This window comes from Tupaia chinensis, unplaced genomic scaffold (assembly GCF_000334495.1).
Source record: "Tupaia chinensis unplaced genomic scaffold, TupChi_1.0 Scaffold147458_1, whole genome shotgun sequence".
In the NCBI taxonomy this organism is placed as follows: domain Eukaryota; kingdom Metazoa; phylum Chordata; class Mammalia; order Scandentia; family Tupaiidae; genus Tupaia; species Tupaia belangeri.
The window spans coordinates 1,081,894-1,097,494 of NW_006207309.1; the positions used below are offsets into that span (position 1 = coordinate 1,081,894).

A 15,601-nucleotide genomic window follows, 5' to 3' on the forward strand; every position below is an offset into this window, starting at 1 on the left:
GTATTCCATTGCAACTAGTAAACAAATTCAATAAAGATGTGAGATGCAAAACCAACATATAAATATTGGTAGTGCTTCTATACACTACCAACAAACTGTATTTTTAAAAAAATCAAGAGAACCATTCCACTTACAAGGGCATCCTACACCCCTCAAAAATTAGGAATAAATTTAACCAAGGAGATAAAAAATCTGTACATTTAAAATTGTCAAATATTGATAAAATAAATTTAATAAGAAACAAATAAGTGGACATATATCCCATACTTATAAATTGGAAGAATTATTATTGTTAAGATGTTCATTCTACCCAGAGTGTTTTAATGCAATCCTTATCAAAATTCCAATGACATTTTTCATGGAAATAGAAAAAACAATTTTAAAATTTGCATGGAACTACAAAAGACCTAAGCCTCGGCAGCCTAACAAAAAAAACAAAAACAAAAACAAAAAAAAAGCCAGTTAAAAGAAAGAATAAAGCTCACACTACCTGATTTCAAAATGTACTATAAAGATAAAGATATAGTAATCAAAACAGTATAGAACTGTCATAAAAATGGACATAAAGAGCAATGAAATGGTAAAGAATACACAATAGGAAAAGGATAGTCTTTTGAATTAAATGTGTTGGGAAAATTGTGATTCCGCATGTAGAACAAAATTGAACACTTATCTCACACATTTACAAAAATCAACTCAATGGATTAAAGACTCCAACTTAAGACCTGAAATCAAAGCTACCAGAAGAAAACATATCATAGTTGAAAAGTGTCTTGTCATTGGTCTGGGCAGTGATTTCTTGAATAGAACCCTAAAAGCAAAGGTAATGAAGTCATAAATAACAAATGTGATTGCACCAAAGTAAGATGCTCTGGATAGGAAAGGAAACAATCAACAGAGTGAAGAGACAACCTAAGAAATGGGGGAAATTTGCAAACCATACATAAATTAAGGATTAATACTGGGGACCAGTAGTTGGTGGAATGGCTATGTGGCTGGACTCCATGTAGTAGACCACGGTTCAAGTCCTGGACCTGGTGGCTTAAACTCACCCCGGGCACGTGTGTGTGCATGCCCAAGATCCCGAGAGGAGAATGGAGGAGAAGGGATTGTGGCATGGCCACCCCCCCGGGGGGGTGATTTCTTGCTTTCTCTTTGTCTCTCTGTCTTTCTGGTGAGCACAGGCAACCTATAGCAAAAATCTCTCAAAAAAAAAAAAAAGATTAATACTTATATCAGGAACTCAATTTAGTAACAGCAAAGAAAATCCTATTAATAAATGAGTGAAGGATTTGAATAGGCATTTCTCAGAAGAAACCATGCAAATGATCAACAGATGAAAAATACTCAACATCACTAATCATCGGAGAAATACAAATTAAAACTGCAATAAGATAACACTTTGCAGCTGGTAGAATGGCTATTATCAAAAAGACAAAATGTAACAAGTGCTGGATAAAAAATTGAATAAAGGGATAAAAAAGATGAGGGTATGGAGAAAAGGAAATCCTTGTATGCTATTGGTGGGAATGTAAATTGGCATAGTTATTATGGTAAACAAGATGGAGTTTCCTCAAAAAAAACTAAAAATATAACCACCATATTATCTAGGAATCTCACTACTAAATATTCAAGGGATATGAAAGTAGCATGTCAAGGAGATGTCTGCACCCCCATGCTCATTGCAGGACTATTCACAATAGCCAAGCTAAGGAATCAGCCTAAGTGTCCGTAGACAGATAAATGGATAAAGAAATTTTTAAATTTTGTGAGCCAACTGACATCAGATTGTTAGCTTATAATCAGCCACATGGGAGTATTAATACCACAGAAATCAACAAATGATATGAATTAGGGCTTCCGTATTTCCCTTGGTATTACCAGCTCAGTGCTGACACCTGGACTGTCCCTCCCACTTCTGATATAAATGGTCTGGGACTCAGAATTTTTTAAAGTATTTAATTCTCACACGCAGCCAAGGTTGAGTCCCACTGCTCCGCTTTGGTCATTTCTGCCTGGAACCATCATAAACCACACATGGACCTGAAGAACTACTTTAGTTTAGAGGGTACAGAAATAAGAGATGCTACAGAAAATAATGATTTTCACAAATGTTCTTGTGAAGGACTCTCATGGAAGTTAATGCTACAGAATGATTTGAAAACATGAGCTTTGAAGTCAGACAAGTTCAAATATTAGAGCAATGATCCTTGGTGGAAAACATATCCTTTTTAAGCATCAATTTTTCTTATCTGCAAAGTTGGGTTAATACAACTATCTACTTTTGAGATACAGAAGAAGATACAGATAAGGGACTTAGTTTATCACTTTTAAATGATGGTTCAATATGCTCTTAAATTTTTTTTGGCCTTATTTTTGGATGTATAGTTTCCTTAGTTAGAATACACATTCTTTGTGTGCAATGGTTAGGTATTATAATTCTTTTTTTTATACTCTCCCATGCTATTTAGCAGAGAATAATGTGTTGGATATACTTTTAAAAATTTGCTGAGTGGTTTGCCAGGGGTTCCTATTTATGTCTCCTGAAGGTGAGTTCTTAGTATCATTAGCTGAGCTTCACAGTGGATCGCAAAATTTGACTGCACAATAGAATCATCTGGAATGCTTAAAACACCAGTGACTCAACTCTATACCCCAGAGAAGCAGATTCAGCTGATTAGAGGTTGACTTCAGTATTGGTCTTTGAAAATATCCTCAGGTGATTTTAATATGCAGCTCAAGATGGCAATCACTGATTTAGATCAGGGGTTCTTCAATGTGTACTGGGAGCAGTAGCATCCTGGGAACCTGTACCAGCCCCGCTGAATCAGGAACTTGAGGTAGAACCCTGCATTCTGTGTTTTAACAAGCCCTACAAGTGTCTGATGTAGCCTGAACCTCAGACTCAGTGCCAGAACGTTTATCAGAGCTGTTTCAGAATGCGCTGATAGGCTGAGTTGGATGCACAACTTTGTCCCAAGCACAGTTCAGTTCAACTGGGGACTACGCTGTTAGGAGAGAAAGCAGGTGAGTGCCAGAGAAGCAATTGCATCATTTTGGACATTTTGTCTCTAAATTTGAATCAATTAAGAAGGAAAAGCTTATATATCATTTCCTTACAAGTCTTATTCTTTAAAACTAAGCTCTTTAGGGGCCAGCCCTTGGTGCAGTGGTTAAGGCAGCTGGATCCCACAAGATGGACTACACAGTTGGAGCCCAGGTCTAGAGGCTTGAGAAACATGCCCTGTGTACCTGTGCTGTGTGCCCAGAATCCTGAGAGGAAAATGGAGGAGAAGGGATTATTGTGTGGGCTGCCCCCATGGAGAGGGTGGGGTGGCTTTCTCACTTTCTCTCTTTCTTTGTCTCTCTCTGGTGAGTGCACATGCCCTTTGGCACATTAAAAACAAAAACACAAAACTAAGCTTTCCAAAGGGCCACAGTTACTGAAATAATTTGTTGTTGAGTCTAAGTGGAATATTCAATAGAGAAATTCCAATGGGTAATGGGTGTTGTTCTGAGGTCTTTTTAAAGTGACAGTTTGCTCTGGCTCATACTCCATGTGGCCTCTTCCTGCTAGTTTACTGGTGAGGCAGTCTGACTAAAACCCAGTGAGACCCAACTGAGGCAGACTCCAAGGGCCTCAGATAAGAGGTTTGCCTCGAATCATGATGACTATGGACTGTGAATGGGGAGAGTGAGTAACCTCCCTACTACTGCATCTTGGACAGGGAAAAAGCCTGAACCTTGACAGTATGAAGAAGTATTTGAGAATTTCTGAAGCCCAATTGCTTAACCCTGTCTGGCCTAATCAGCTCAATTCATGTAAAGACAGAAGCTCTTTCAGTGGGTCAATATGCTGGTTTCTCTGAAGAGGTGGAGAAGCTTTTAGAATCATCAGACTTTCTAGGGAAACTGATTGTCTTAATTTTAAAAACTCATTCACTCATTGTGGGCCTTCTTTTTACTGTCAACCACGTACTGAATTTATATGTCTGTTTTTACAGATAGTGAATGGCTGTTTGAATCAGCTATGAGATGGATAAGAAGAAGGACGAGTATAAAATACAACACAACTTGAATCAGCTATGAGATGAAGAAGAAGGACGAGTATAAAATACAACACAATCATAGCTATATAAACTAGAAGACCCCAAAAAACAAGTGCCTGTGTTTTTTAGTTTATTTGTTTTTGCTATGAACACAGCAGCCTGAGGCAGGCAGGATGGAGGAGAGAAGTCTCTTTGAGGAAGGGACACACTAACCTGGTAGCAGTTTCCTCCTAGCCATGGCAGCCGCCCGATGACTCTCATACTCCACAAAGGCAAAGCCCCGGTTTTTGGTTTTATCTGCAGCACTTGGGTAGACGATGACATCAACCACTCCTTCGGTGACCTTCTTCATCTCTGATAAGATTTCTTCTCTCTTCTTGGTTTTTGGTATCCCCCCCACAAACAGCCGGCAGTTGTCCACGCTGGCACAAACTCCTAAAAGACGTCCATTTCTGCAAACAGAGCAGACATTTAGATTGCTGAGAATCCTCGTGTGGTTAAGGTTTAAGGCAGAAGTTGAAAATGTGTGGCCTTTGACCAGACATGGCCTGCAGGCGTGGGATGTTTGGTCTTTACTGTGTTTAAAATGTTTGTGGAGAATTGTGACTTCTTTACAGAGATCAGATACATCAACATGTGCTCTACACTTAACAAAGGAAAAAAACTTATTTGCTGCTAAATAGCATCTATTCTCTAGGCTAGATATGGATTCACCAGCTGTCCTCAGCTCTTATCCCCTCTTGATGCATCATCAATCTATACCTGGTTGGCCCTATGAGCTTTGAGTTTGCAACCCATGGTATTCCCTTTCTTTTCCCGTCAAAAAGAAAAGTTATTTTGACTTGATTGCTATTAAAAATAGTCCCTGGTACTTGAACAAATGTTCACATACTATTTTATTGGGCCTACACAAGGAGTTTTTGAGATGAGTAGAGTAGGCGTTACTTCCATTTTTGCAGTAAACTTGAGACTCCTAGAAATTAAGTGACTTGCTTAATTTTTTTTTTAGATTTACTTATTTAATTTTATTAATTATTATTAAATTGGCTGTAGAGCACATACACTCACCAGAGAGAGACAGAGAGAGAATTTGTGAAAGCAAGTTTCCTGGTCTGGTACTCAAACCGCAGTCAGCCTTGCGAGAGTCCAGCACTCAACTACCATGCCACTTGCTAGTTCCAACTTGCTTAAGATTTTATAGATTTTTAAGAGAGAAAACTGGCCTCTGGGATCTCAGCCTATGTTTTTTACATCATACAAAGTTACTTATTAGCAAGTTGAAGTATATCTTCATCGACAGAGTATAGTCTGGTTGTTCTAGAGAATAGTCTTAAATGTGCAAAAATCTATGTTCAGAAAATGCCCCTTCTGGGCATGTACCTTGAGAGATAGCAGTAAGCACCAAGATGTATGTAGAAAGATATCCATGCCTGCTATTTTAAATAGTTCCTAAATTGAAAATGAGCAAAATACCTCACAATGAAGAACTGGTTTAATGTCTCTCAGATAAGATGTTTCTGACTGTGGGAATAGATGTTTCCCTGTCATATGCCATTTTATGTTTATCATCCCTGGCTCTTGCCTGTTAATTACCAATAGCCACTTATTGGGTCATCCAAAGATGCCTCCCCACTTTTAAATGTCCCCCAGGGTGGACAGTAGACAGTACTGTTCCTGGCTGAGATTCATCAATTAAAAAAAAAAAATGGGCATTCATAGCATAGAATGTTCTTCAGACATTAAAAATAGTAGTGAAGAATATTTATGGATCCCAAAATTAGTAATCAATTTGCAGCTGGGTTAAAAACAAGAGGCTGTATAATAAGTATTTGAGTAGAGCATTTTGACTAAAAATGTATAGAAAATCTGGAAAGACAATAAGATGTCGACAATGGCTATCTTTGGGCAGTGGGGTTATGGAGGAACCATTTTAACTTTTATTTGTGCTTTTTGATGTTTTCCATGTGTTGACTGTTGGGCTGTATAATAACACAAAGTTATTAAAAAATTGCAAAGGGTGAGAAAGGGAAAATATATGTATTTATGAAACTAGAAATGGAAAATTGTTGATGATAACATGTATGATTAAGCTACTATGCAGTATATTCTAGACGGCAAATCACATTTTGTATGCTGTGACAATACTCAGTGAATGAATGTAAAGCTAATTAATTAAATTTTTTAAAATTAAAAAAGGAAAATATAAGTATAAATTCCTTAACAGGAACTATTCATATTACAAATAAAAAATTCTCAGCTAGGAGACCTGGAGGTGGGTTTGGCTTTCTTGGCCCTAATGGCTTTGGGTTGTGCAGCAAGTATTTTGACCAGGATTGAGCCACCGTATGAGTTGTCTCCTAGGCTTTGCTGAAGAACCACGTCCTATATGTCAGATCTATGAGCATTGCCTGAGGAATGTGCCTATTTTTGGAGAAAAAAAGTTGATAAAATGATTTTCCAGTTTTTTTTTTTAATTAACTCTCTCTTTTAAGGAATTATGTATTTAGAAATTACATTGTTTTTCATTGTTAGGAGGGCAGTTATGTGTCAGTTACCAGCAGGGGAGCCTACCATTCCCATATCCTATTTTTAAATGTGTGTGGTTTGTCGGGCACCTTTCCCAGAATTATTTGGAGACCAAGAGCCATTTCTCAAAAGCTGAGAGCACGACTATAATGTCTTCAGAAGCCAGGCATTGAGATGGTGTTCAGTGAATATTTGATGATGAGGAGGAGGATATGGTAATCATGGGTCTTTTCTGGATAAGAGCCTTTACCTATCCCCTGAGAAATGGTGGCTTAGCAGCAAATAAAAAGTTGTTCTCTTCTTTATACAAAAGATTCTCTGACAGGACAGACCGACGGCAGAGTGAAGTAGGTGGGGCTGGGCCTGGGATCTGCATTCTGCTATTTCACAGCCCGTTCCTCCTACTCCCTAATTTTTAGTCATTCTGTACCTGTGCCCTGCTTGCTCCTGGCAGCCAGTCTGAACCTGGACTTAGATCCTGGCTGCTTGCTTGATCTTTCCAAATTCTTGTCCTATTTCTCCTCTTTCTTCCTCATCACTACCACAGACATCAGGTTTTTAAAGAACACTTCCTATGTCAGGCACTGAAATTTACATATATTATCTTTTTTTTTTAAGAGAGAGATTTTTGCTATAGGGATTTTCGCTGAAGAGACAGAGACAGAAAGCGAGAAATCTCCGCCCACAGGGAATGGCCACACCGCAACTCCTCCCCCTCCATTCTCCTCTCAGGATTTTGGGCACACACACACACATGTGCCTGGCATGAGTTTTAAGCTACTGGGTCTGAGACTCGAAGTATGTTCATCTATGTGGGAGTCCAGTAACTATTACACTGTCTGCAGGTCCCGTCATATATTTTCATATAATACCCCATCTAGTAGGTATATTTTTATCTCTATTTGTTGGACAAGATAGCAAAATTCACAGAAAATACTGCTAATTATAAGTGATCCTGACAGAGGGATTGATGGTGTCCATTATTCACACCCTATTTTCAGAAAGTACTGGCAGACCCCAGTGGGTTATAATAGCATGTTAATTAGATACTCCAAGTTTTTCCAGTTCTCCATGTAGCCAATTCCATATCCATCTCAAAACCCATCTTGGGGGGAACCAGCAGTTAGCGTAATGTCTATGTCGCTGGACTCCCACGTAGTCGACCACGGTTCACGTCCCGGACCAGGTGGCTTAAAACTCACGCCGGGCGTGTGTGCGTGCGTGCCCAAGATCCCAAGAGGAGAATGGAGGAGAAGGGATTGCAGCGTGACCATCCCCTCTGGGGGGTGATTTCTCACTTTCTGTCTCTATGTCTCTCTCTGTCTGTCGGGTGAGCACATGTGTCCTATAGCGAAAACCTCTCCCCCCACCAAAAAAAAAGGCAAAACAAAACAAAAAAAAAATCATCTTGGGAATGACCCTTACTGTAGGATATTCAAGTACATGAAAGACCAAGGAAAAAGGAATCTTCCAATTTTTGAAATTCTGTAACTAATGTTAAAAAGCTGTATTAAATGATAGCTTTGTGTAGCATTTCTCAAAGGACTCAGTAATACACTATTTTATATGGTGGATGCTCAGAACAGCTCTGCAGTGTGACCAGGTGCTAATGATCAAAGTGATGTTCTCCAAGGTCAGCGGATTTGTCCAATGGAACCCGGGCTAGATCTCAGGCTTCCTGATTCTTGCTACAAACTGTCCTTCACATACCACATGAAATTCTTGAGGGTCTTTGGAGAGATGTGTGGGAGGATAGCTTCCTTTATATTTTCTCCAAGTCTCTATTCTTTAACCCAACTTTGAAACTTGAATAGCTAGGCTATTCAAGAGGTTGAGAGGTTGCCAGATCCAGTTGATCTTTCTGTGGTTATGAAGTGTAAGAAAAATGACCTGGTATTTGATTGGTTATACAAAATTATAAGGATAATGCGTAGCTTATTTTGAGCATATAGGAAGTGGGGAAAAATAATGGTCGGAAATACGCTTTTTCTGCATTCATCAAATTGAAAATTTCATCAATTTTAAGGTGCAGGTCTCTTTCAGAAATGAAATGTGAAAACTGTATCTTAGAATTGATGAACTGTGCTAATATATCAGCTGTTGACTTACTGTGTTTAGATACTGGGTAAAGTATTTCAAAATATAGTATTTCCACAATAAAACCTGTGAAGTACGGATTATTATCTCATTTTTTCTTTTAACTTGCCAGAGGGCATGTGCACTCACCAGAGAGGGAGAGGGAGGAAGAGGAAGAAAAAAGAAAATACCCATCAGTAGGGTGTGATCATACCACAATCCCTTTTCTTTCATAGCTCCATCCTGTAGGGACTTAAGGTAGTCACATACCCAGTGTGTTTTTCAAGCCATCAGGGCTGGGATTTGAACTGTATAGTCAGCCATGTGGGATCTGATTCCCTTAAACACCACCAGGTCATGGGACCAGCCCATTTATCCCCATTTTATAGATGAGGAAATCAAGGTATAGAAAGGTTAAGTTACTTGTTGACATTCAAGTGAAGCCTAGTTGACCTTGATCCAAAAGCTCTTGCTTTTTAAATCCTCTATCAATCTTCTTTCCAGATGGCCCAGGGCTTCCTTTGAAAAAGGATTTCCTTCTCCATGTGAAGGTTTTAAACCCAGTTTCATGATGTTAAGCCTATTTTCAGTTTATACAAAGTGGCTATTAATTGCACAGGCCAATTACAGCCTGGTACTCTCCCCTAGTCTCTGCTTTTCATGTGTTTTCTGCTGTCCCTCCCATTCTTTCCATCTCAGTGGTGCTACCTTATCCACATGTATTTGGACCCAAATCCTGTTTCCCTCCTTGAATTCCCTCACACTCTAAGTCTAATATATCTAGCAAGTCTTAGACTCCAAAATAAATTCCATATCTGACTTTTTTTTTGAGAGAGGTTTTTGCTACAGGGTGCATGTGCTTGCCAGAAAGACAGAGAGAGATAGAAAGTGAGAACTCACTCTCAGGAGGGATAGCCACACCACAATCCCTTCTGCTCCATTCTCCTCTCAGGATCTTGGGCAATGCATGCACAAGCACCCGGTGTGAGTTTAAGCCACCAGATCCAGGACTCGAACTGTGGTCGATTACATGAGAGTCCAGCGACACAGCCATTATGCCAACTGCTGGTCCCCTGACATTTTTTTTTAAAACCACCTCTGCTGTTGACTCCCCTTTCTAACCACCATTATCTCATCTGGGTCCAGACTGCAGTAACAACCTTTTCATAGGCTTCCCTCTTTCAGTCCTCATCTTGCTGTGGTTCGTTTGCTTCTCAGCCACAGAATAATGTTTTGAAAACCATAAATTGAATGAAAATCCTCATAACTTTTCCTTTCTAGAGAACAAAATTCACATTCTTCATCACAGAGTAACAAGGCTCTCCAAATGCATTACCTTCAACTCTCTCTCTCTGCTTTGGTCACCTAGACTTTCTTTCTGTCCCTCAAACATATCAAGTTTGTTCCCACTTTGGGGACCTTTGCACTTAGTGTTCTCTCTTTTCCTGGAATAATCTTACCTAGGTCCAACTAGGAAAGAGGCATGGCTGACTCTCTTCATTTAAGTCTTCCATCAAATTTCGCTGTCCCAGAGAGTATTTTCTTAACTACACCAGGTTAGAGTAGCTATGTCCTCACACAACTTTATCCCATCTCTGGTTATGTATTTGTTGACTACGAGGATACCACCTTGATGTATTTCCAATATTTTGAACAGTATTCAGAACGTATTTATGAAACAGGTAAATTCATGAATTTTTCTTTGAGCATTTCATAGAACTTAGTTTGGGACCTCAGACAATATTGATATTAAATCAATATTTAATCAAATTTACTTTCACCAAGGAAAAGAACTATTTTATTTTGGGTCTGGTTATCTTTTGCATATACTCTATTACATAAATTTGGCATAAAACAGTACAGGTACATTGTGTGATTCACTATTAACATAAAAGAGGAAGTTCTTACCTAATTTCATAATTATTAAGTTGCTTGATTGCATTCTTGGCTTCCTGCTTATTTGAGAATGTCACAAATGCATATCCTCTATTGTTGCCATTAAAATCCATCATCATCCTCATTTCATAAATTTTACCAATCTGTAAGTAATAGAAAAAGAAAATTCTGTATTTATACACTTGTTCTTTCAAATGAACGTAGGTCACAATGTTTTTGGAAGTCTATTTCCTGCCAGTATCTGGCATTTGCATCTGATGTGGAATGGTTTGCATATTTCCATGCTGGGTTCGGATCAGTTATCTGCCTCATGGGAAATTCAAGTTAAATAAAGAAATTGTGTACAAGTGGCATTTTAGCCTGAGTTAACAGAATGTTTTTTGACAGAGCAAATGACCTTTCATCACACAATTGTCTAGAAATTTATGCAGTGTCTTAGGGACTTGAAAATGTATTTATCATCAGAAGCATAATTTCTTGATAGATTCGTCCATGCCTTCCAGATTGACCTCTGATCTCCATATGTTGATCCTTACTTGGTCATACTCTTATCACTGATACTCAAAACAAAAACTAGCAACACTCATTTTACAACCTTCAACTAACTTCTTAGCTGTCTTTTTTTCTCTGCTGACATTATAATGAACATAGATATGTTTCAGGATGATACGAGAGTTCTGTCATTTTCTTAATCTCTAGACTGAAGGTAAAAGCTAGTCCTGATAGAACCAGCATAGGGCCAGGACCTCCACAGTAGGAGAGCGCTCCATTCCCCTGGTTGCTGCTCCTCTGCTTGTGCAGAAAGCCTTCTTCCTGCTACCCTACTGTCCTCAGCTGTCCAGATGCAATAATCTACTACTGCTGGCCCTCTCAAGTAGAGTGCCCAAATGGATGCAAGACACATGTGTGGGAGCAGTGTCATTATGCACATGCCATTGCCTTAGTGGTGGGCCGCCCCTCAGCTCAGCCTCTCCCCATCTCACCTCAAGGTATTTAGGGCTGCACACCTATTTCTTCTGGGCTCATTGGGAAAGAATGTAGGTATATTTCATCTCTATGCTTAGGTGTTTCTTCTTGCTTATTTTTGGGTTAAGATCATAAAATTCTTACAGGATTAAGTCTTCATAATTTATTCACATGTCAAGTGGAATTATAATCAAATTAGGCATGGTTCTGAATCAGGTTGAGTTACACACACACACAATTTTGGCATTTAGGGAATGAGCTAAACGTTCATATTTACTAAATTTTTCAGGAATGGGTTTGTTGCTAAGCCTACTTGATACACTATTACAAATAAATAAAACCTTTATATTCTTTTTATTTGGGGTTTAGTAACAAAATATCATTTGGAATTAAAACTTGGGGAAATTTATTCCCTAGTAATTACAAGCTGTTAAGAAATCATGTTAGAAGATTAAAAAAAAGAAAAACTAAAATTAGACTCACTTTTTCACATAATGGTATAAGTTCATCCTCAAAAAGGTCTCGGGGAAGTTTTCCAATAAAAATCTCACAGCCCCTTTCTGGTGGTGCAGCATCAAAGCCAGGTGGAGGGCCACCATATTTTCTTTGTTCCCTAGTAATTACAAGCTGTTAAGAAATCATGTTAGAAGATTAAAAAAAAGAAAAACTAAAATTAGACTCACTTTTTCACATAATGGTATAAGTTCATCCTCAAAAAGGTCTCGGGGAAGTTTTCCAATAAAAATCTCACAGCCCCTTTCTGGTGGTGCAGCATCAAAGCCAGGTGGAGGGCCACCATATTTTCTTTGTCCATTTTCCGGGTGCAGCAACCCAGCCAGGTGGAGGGCCACCATATTTTCTTTGTCCATTTTCCTGAAAGTCCAGGGTGGAGTACGTGAAGGAGAAAAGAAAACAATAATATTTTTAGTTCACTTTGTTCAATTATTTTTCAAAATTATTTCACAATAAAGAATATCATTGACAAATAATATTTATCATTAACAGATAAGAGTTGACTGGTTAGAGGAGAAATAGAAAAGTTTATTTTGTGTGAATTCTAATATCATGCTCTATACGTCAACAACTTGCTTGAGATATGCATTATTAAAGTTTGTTCTAGAGAAATATGAGGGGTTATTTCTTTTTAATTATATTTTACTGTGGTAAGAACATTTAACATGAGATCTACCTTCACAAAATAAGGTACTCTTATTTTTTCTGCTATATAATCTCACCGAACCCTGATCATCAAGCAACCTGACTACCTTAGGTCTGGAATGTGATCTTATGTCGAGGGCTGTGTGGAGTGGTGGTAGTGCTTCTGGAGCTTGTTTGCTGGCTCTGTTAGCTGTAGTCCCACTAGTTGAGGAGTCTTGGCCAAATGACCTGACTTCTCGGGACCTCAATTTCCATGGGTGTAAAATGAAAACAATATCCACTTTTGATTAGAGTAGATATTGCATCCAATATGCATGACACAGCAAGGCAACATGGGCCTCAAAATGGAAACATGAACATTAGCATTGGAGCAGTGAACTGGCTAATTTGGGGATAGGTGGTGAGAGACTCAGCTCTGTTTCAAAAGCTACTAAGATGGTGAGAGATGTTTCCTAATGTTGGAACTTGATGTGGGGAAAAATGATATTCTCGTCCAAACAAAATTAATTAACTTCTAGTTTTTTCCTTTGTCGCAGGAAATGTTCTTTTAGGTTCTGGATATCATTGATGTTTCTTTGCAGTGCTAATTGTTTTTCTAGGGGTTAAAGACCTAAGAATAACACCTGGGGCCCCGAAGTGAACTATGGGCCTAACCTACTATGAATCTAAAATAGTTTATTTCATGAGAACGATAAATTACTTTCTCCATAGGTTCATTCAGCGTTTTTTGACATTGCATTTTATTGTGACTTTGGAGAAAGGAAATATAAGGGAAAAAATGTCAATATTCATTGCTAACTTCACAAGTAATACTTCAGAATGTTTTATGCTACAAAACGATACATGTTGTGAGGAATAAAACACACTGTTATATATATGCCAAGAAGAAAAACTACCCAGAATACTGCCCTCCCCATCCTTAGAAGTAGTCATCGGTAAACGTTTCAGTTTTTCGAAGTAGGTTTCTCTCTCTTTCCCAAAAAAAACTTTCCCTATATATGAGTGTATATGTATATTTAACTAACATATATAGGGACTTGTATGGAGACATTGTTTTGTCTGATAGTTGTTATTTAAAATCAAAGTAAAGCAGAGTATAGTATTCTTGTTAGCTCTCTCTCTCTCTGTATATATATATATATATGTATATATTTTGTTCAATTATTTTTTTCTCTCTCTATAATATGTATATACTTTGTTCAATTATTTTTCAAAATTATTTCACAATAAAGAATATCATTGACAAATAATATTTACCATTAACAGATAAGAGTTTACTGGTTAGAGGAGAAAAAGGGAAAAATATATATGTATATACATATATATGTGTGTGTGTGTGTGTGTGTATATATATATATATATATATATGTATATGCCAACATGAGTATTTCTCAATCATTTTGTAAGTCTTAGCACAAAGGCTGTCTAGATCAGAGTATTTAATGTCTGTGGTCACCATCACTTTTCTATTCCTAATAATTTATACCATATTTCTTTAATCATTTTAAAAGATGGCAGAATAATGTTTACCTTGCCCTAACTACTTTCTGCTTCAGACTATTGGATATGTTTTATCTTAAATATCTACGACTTTGCCTATAAAGTTCTTTTTTTTTTTCTTACCCTATTACCTTACAGGTTGACCTAGCAGTGAAATGTATCACTGTAAATCTGAGAAATGAAATGCTTTTAGCTTATAGGTAAACAAACAAACAAAAAACTTAGGAGTTCAGTGCTCTCTATCTCAACCAATATTTAAAAAAAAAAAATGTAAACGTGACATTTGCAGGGACATTTAAGGTTCTATTTATTCCTAACTGATATCTATATAGTAGTTGCTATCTGCCAGATGGTGTTCTAAGCCTCACAATAACGTCATGGCTCAAAGACTGTGATTGGCCCAGTTTACAGGAGATTCTAAGGCCCAGAGAGAAAGTAACTTGCTGAGGTTACAAGGTTATTGAGCAGAGGACCCACAACGGGGAACCAACCAGGTAGTCCACTCTCAAAGTTTAATCTCTACATTTTGCTCTCTTCATTTAAAGAAACCTGGTTACTTAAAAAAAAAAATGCAATGTTTATAAATAAGACATACTTTAACATACGTTTCACAACATTAAGTAGCCAACTCCCTGCTGCATTTTAATTCTTCCTAATCTCCAGTCATTTATTATAAAATTTTGGGAACAGTTTTTGCATCTATTGCGTATGGGGTGGCATGTTACCATTGCAAAACCAACATCCACCTCTGTGGACAGATCTCTCCACTGGGAAGCTGATGTCTCCTCCGGGTTTATTTCTGTGTACCTTAGATGTCTATTACATTCAATAAGTTATTGGAATAAATTTCATGGAAATTTGACAGTACTGTCACCCTTCAGATTGAGAAAATCTAACTCATTCTATAAAGTGACTTCCAAAATTTCTGACTTAAGCTTTTCCTGGTAGCTTGAAAATGTATATGCAGTCAGCACATTATCCTTTTTCATTTTTATTCAAGTTCGATGACTATAATTGCTAAAAATGTCTCCAAGTTATTTTGTACATATCATATGTATAGAAAAAGTCATCTGTCTATGGGCTAAAATGACTGGGTAAGAAGGCTTATTCATCGTCTTTCTGTGGTTTCTATAAACATGTCCCCAAAACTTTCCAGGACTATTTTTTGAGATTGCTAAGTTTGACCAGTTCAGAAATGCCCTGAAGTTCGCACAGTAGGGGAGATTTGCCCTGAGAATCACCACCCACGGGGCTTGGAATGCACCCCTGGTGGAAGTCCAGACCAATTTAGTCAGGTGCTGGGTTGGACATGAGTTAGAATAGTGTCCATTACTCAGAAAGGACAGTGGGCTCTGGCTTGTTGGTATTTCAGGCACTATTTATATAGTCGAAGAGTTTAAAATAGATAAGGCCATTTATAACCACTCTTT

General features: G+C 37.9%; 1 protein-coding gene across 3 annotated transcripts in view; it reads right to left on the bottom strand.

The window, feature by feature from the left end:
- The window catches only part of A1CF (APOBEC1 complementation factor), an 87,347-nt gene that overhangs the window by 30,096 nt on the left and 41,650 nt on the right, over window positions 1–15,601 (bottom strand). For all 3 annotated transcript variants that reach the window (XM_027768775.1, XM_027768773.1, XM_027768774.1), the window contains 3 exons: window positions 12,197–12,386; window positions 10,560–10,690; window positions 4,263–4,501 (listed from right to left, as the gene is read on the bottom strand). In XM_027768775.1, the coding sequence (XP_027624576.1) occupies window positions 4,263–4,501; window positions 10,560–10,690; window positions 12,197–12,382 (556 nt within the window). In that variant the 5' untranslated portion in view covers window positions 12,383–12,386. The remainder of the gene's footprint in view (window positions 1–4,262; window positions 4,502–10,559; window positions 10,691–12,196; window positions 12,387–15,601) is intronic.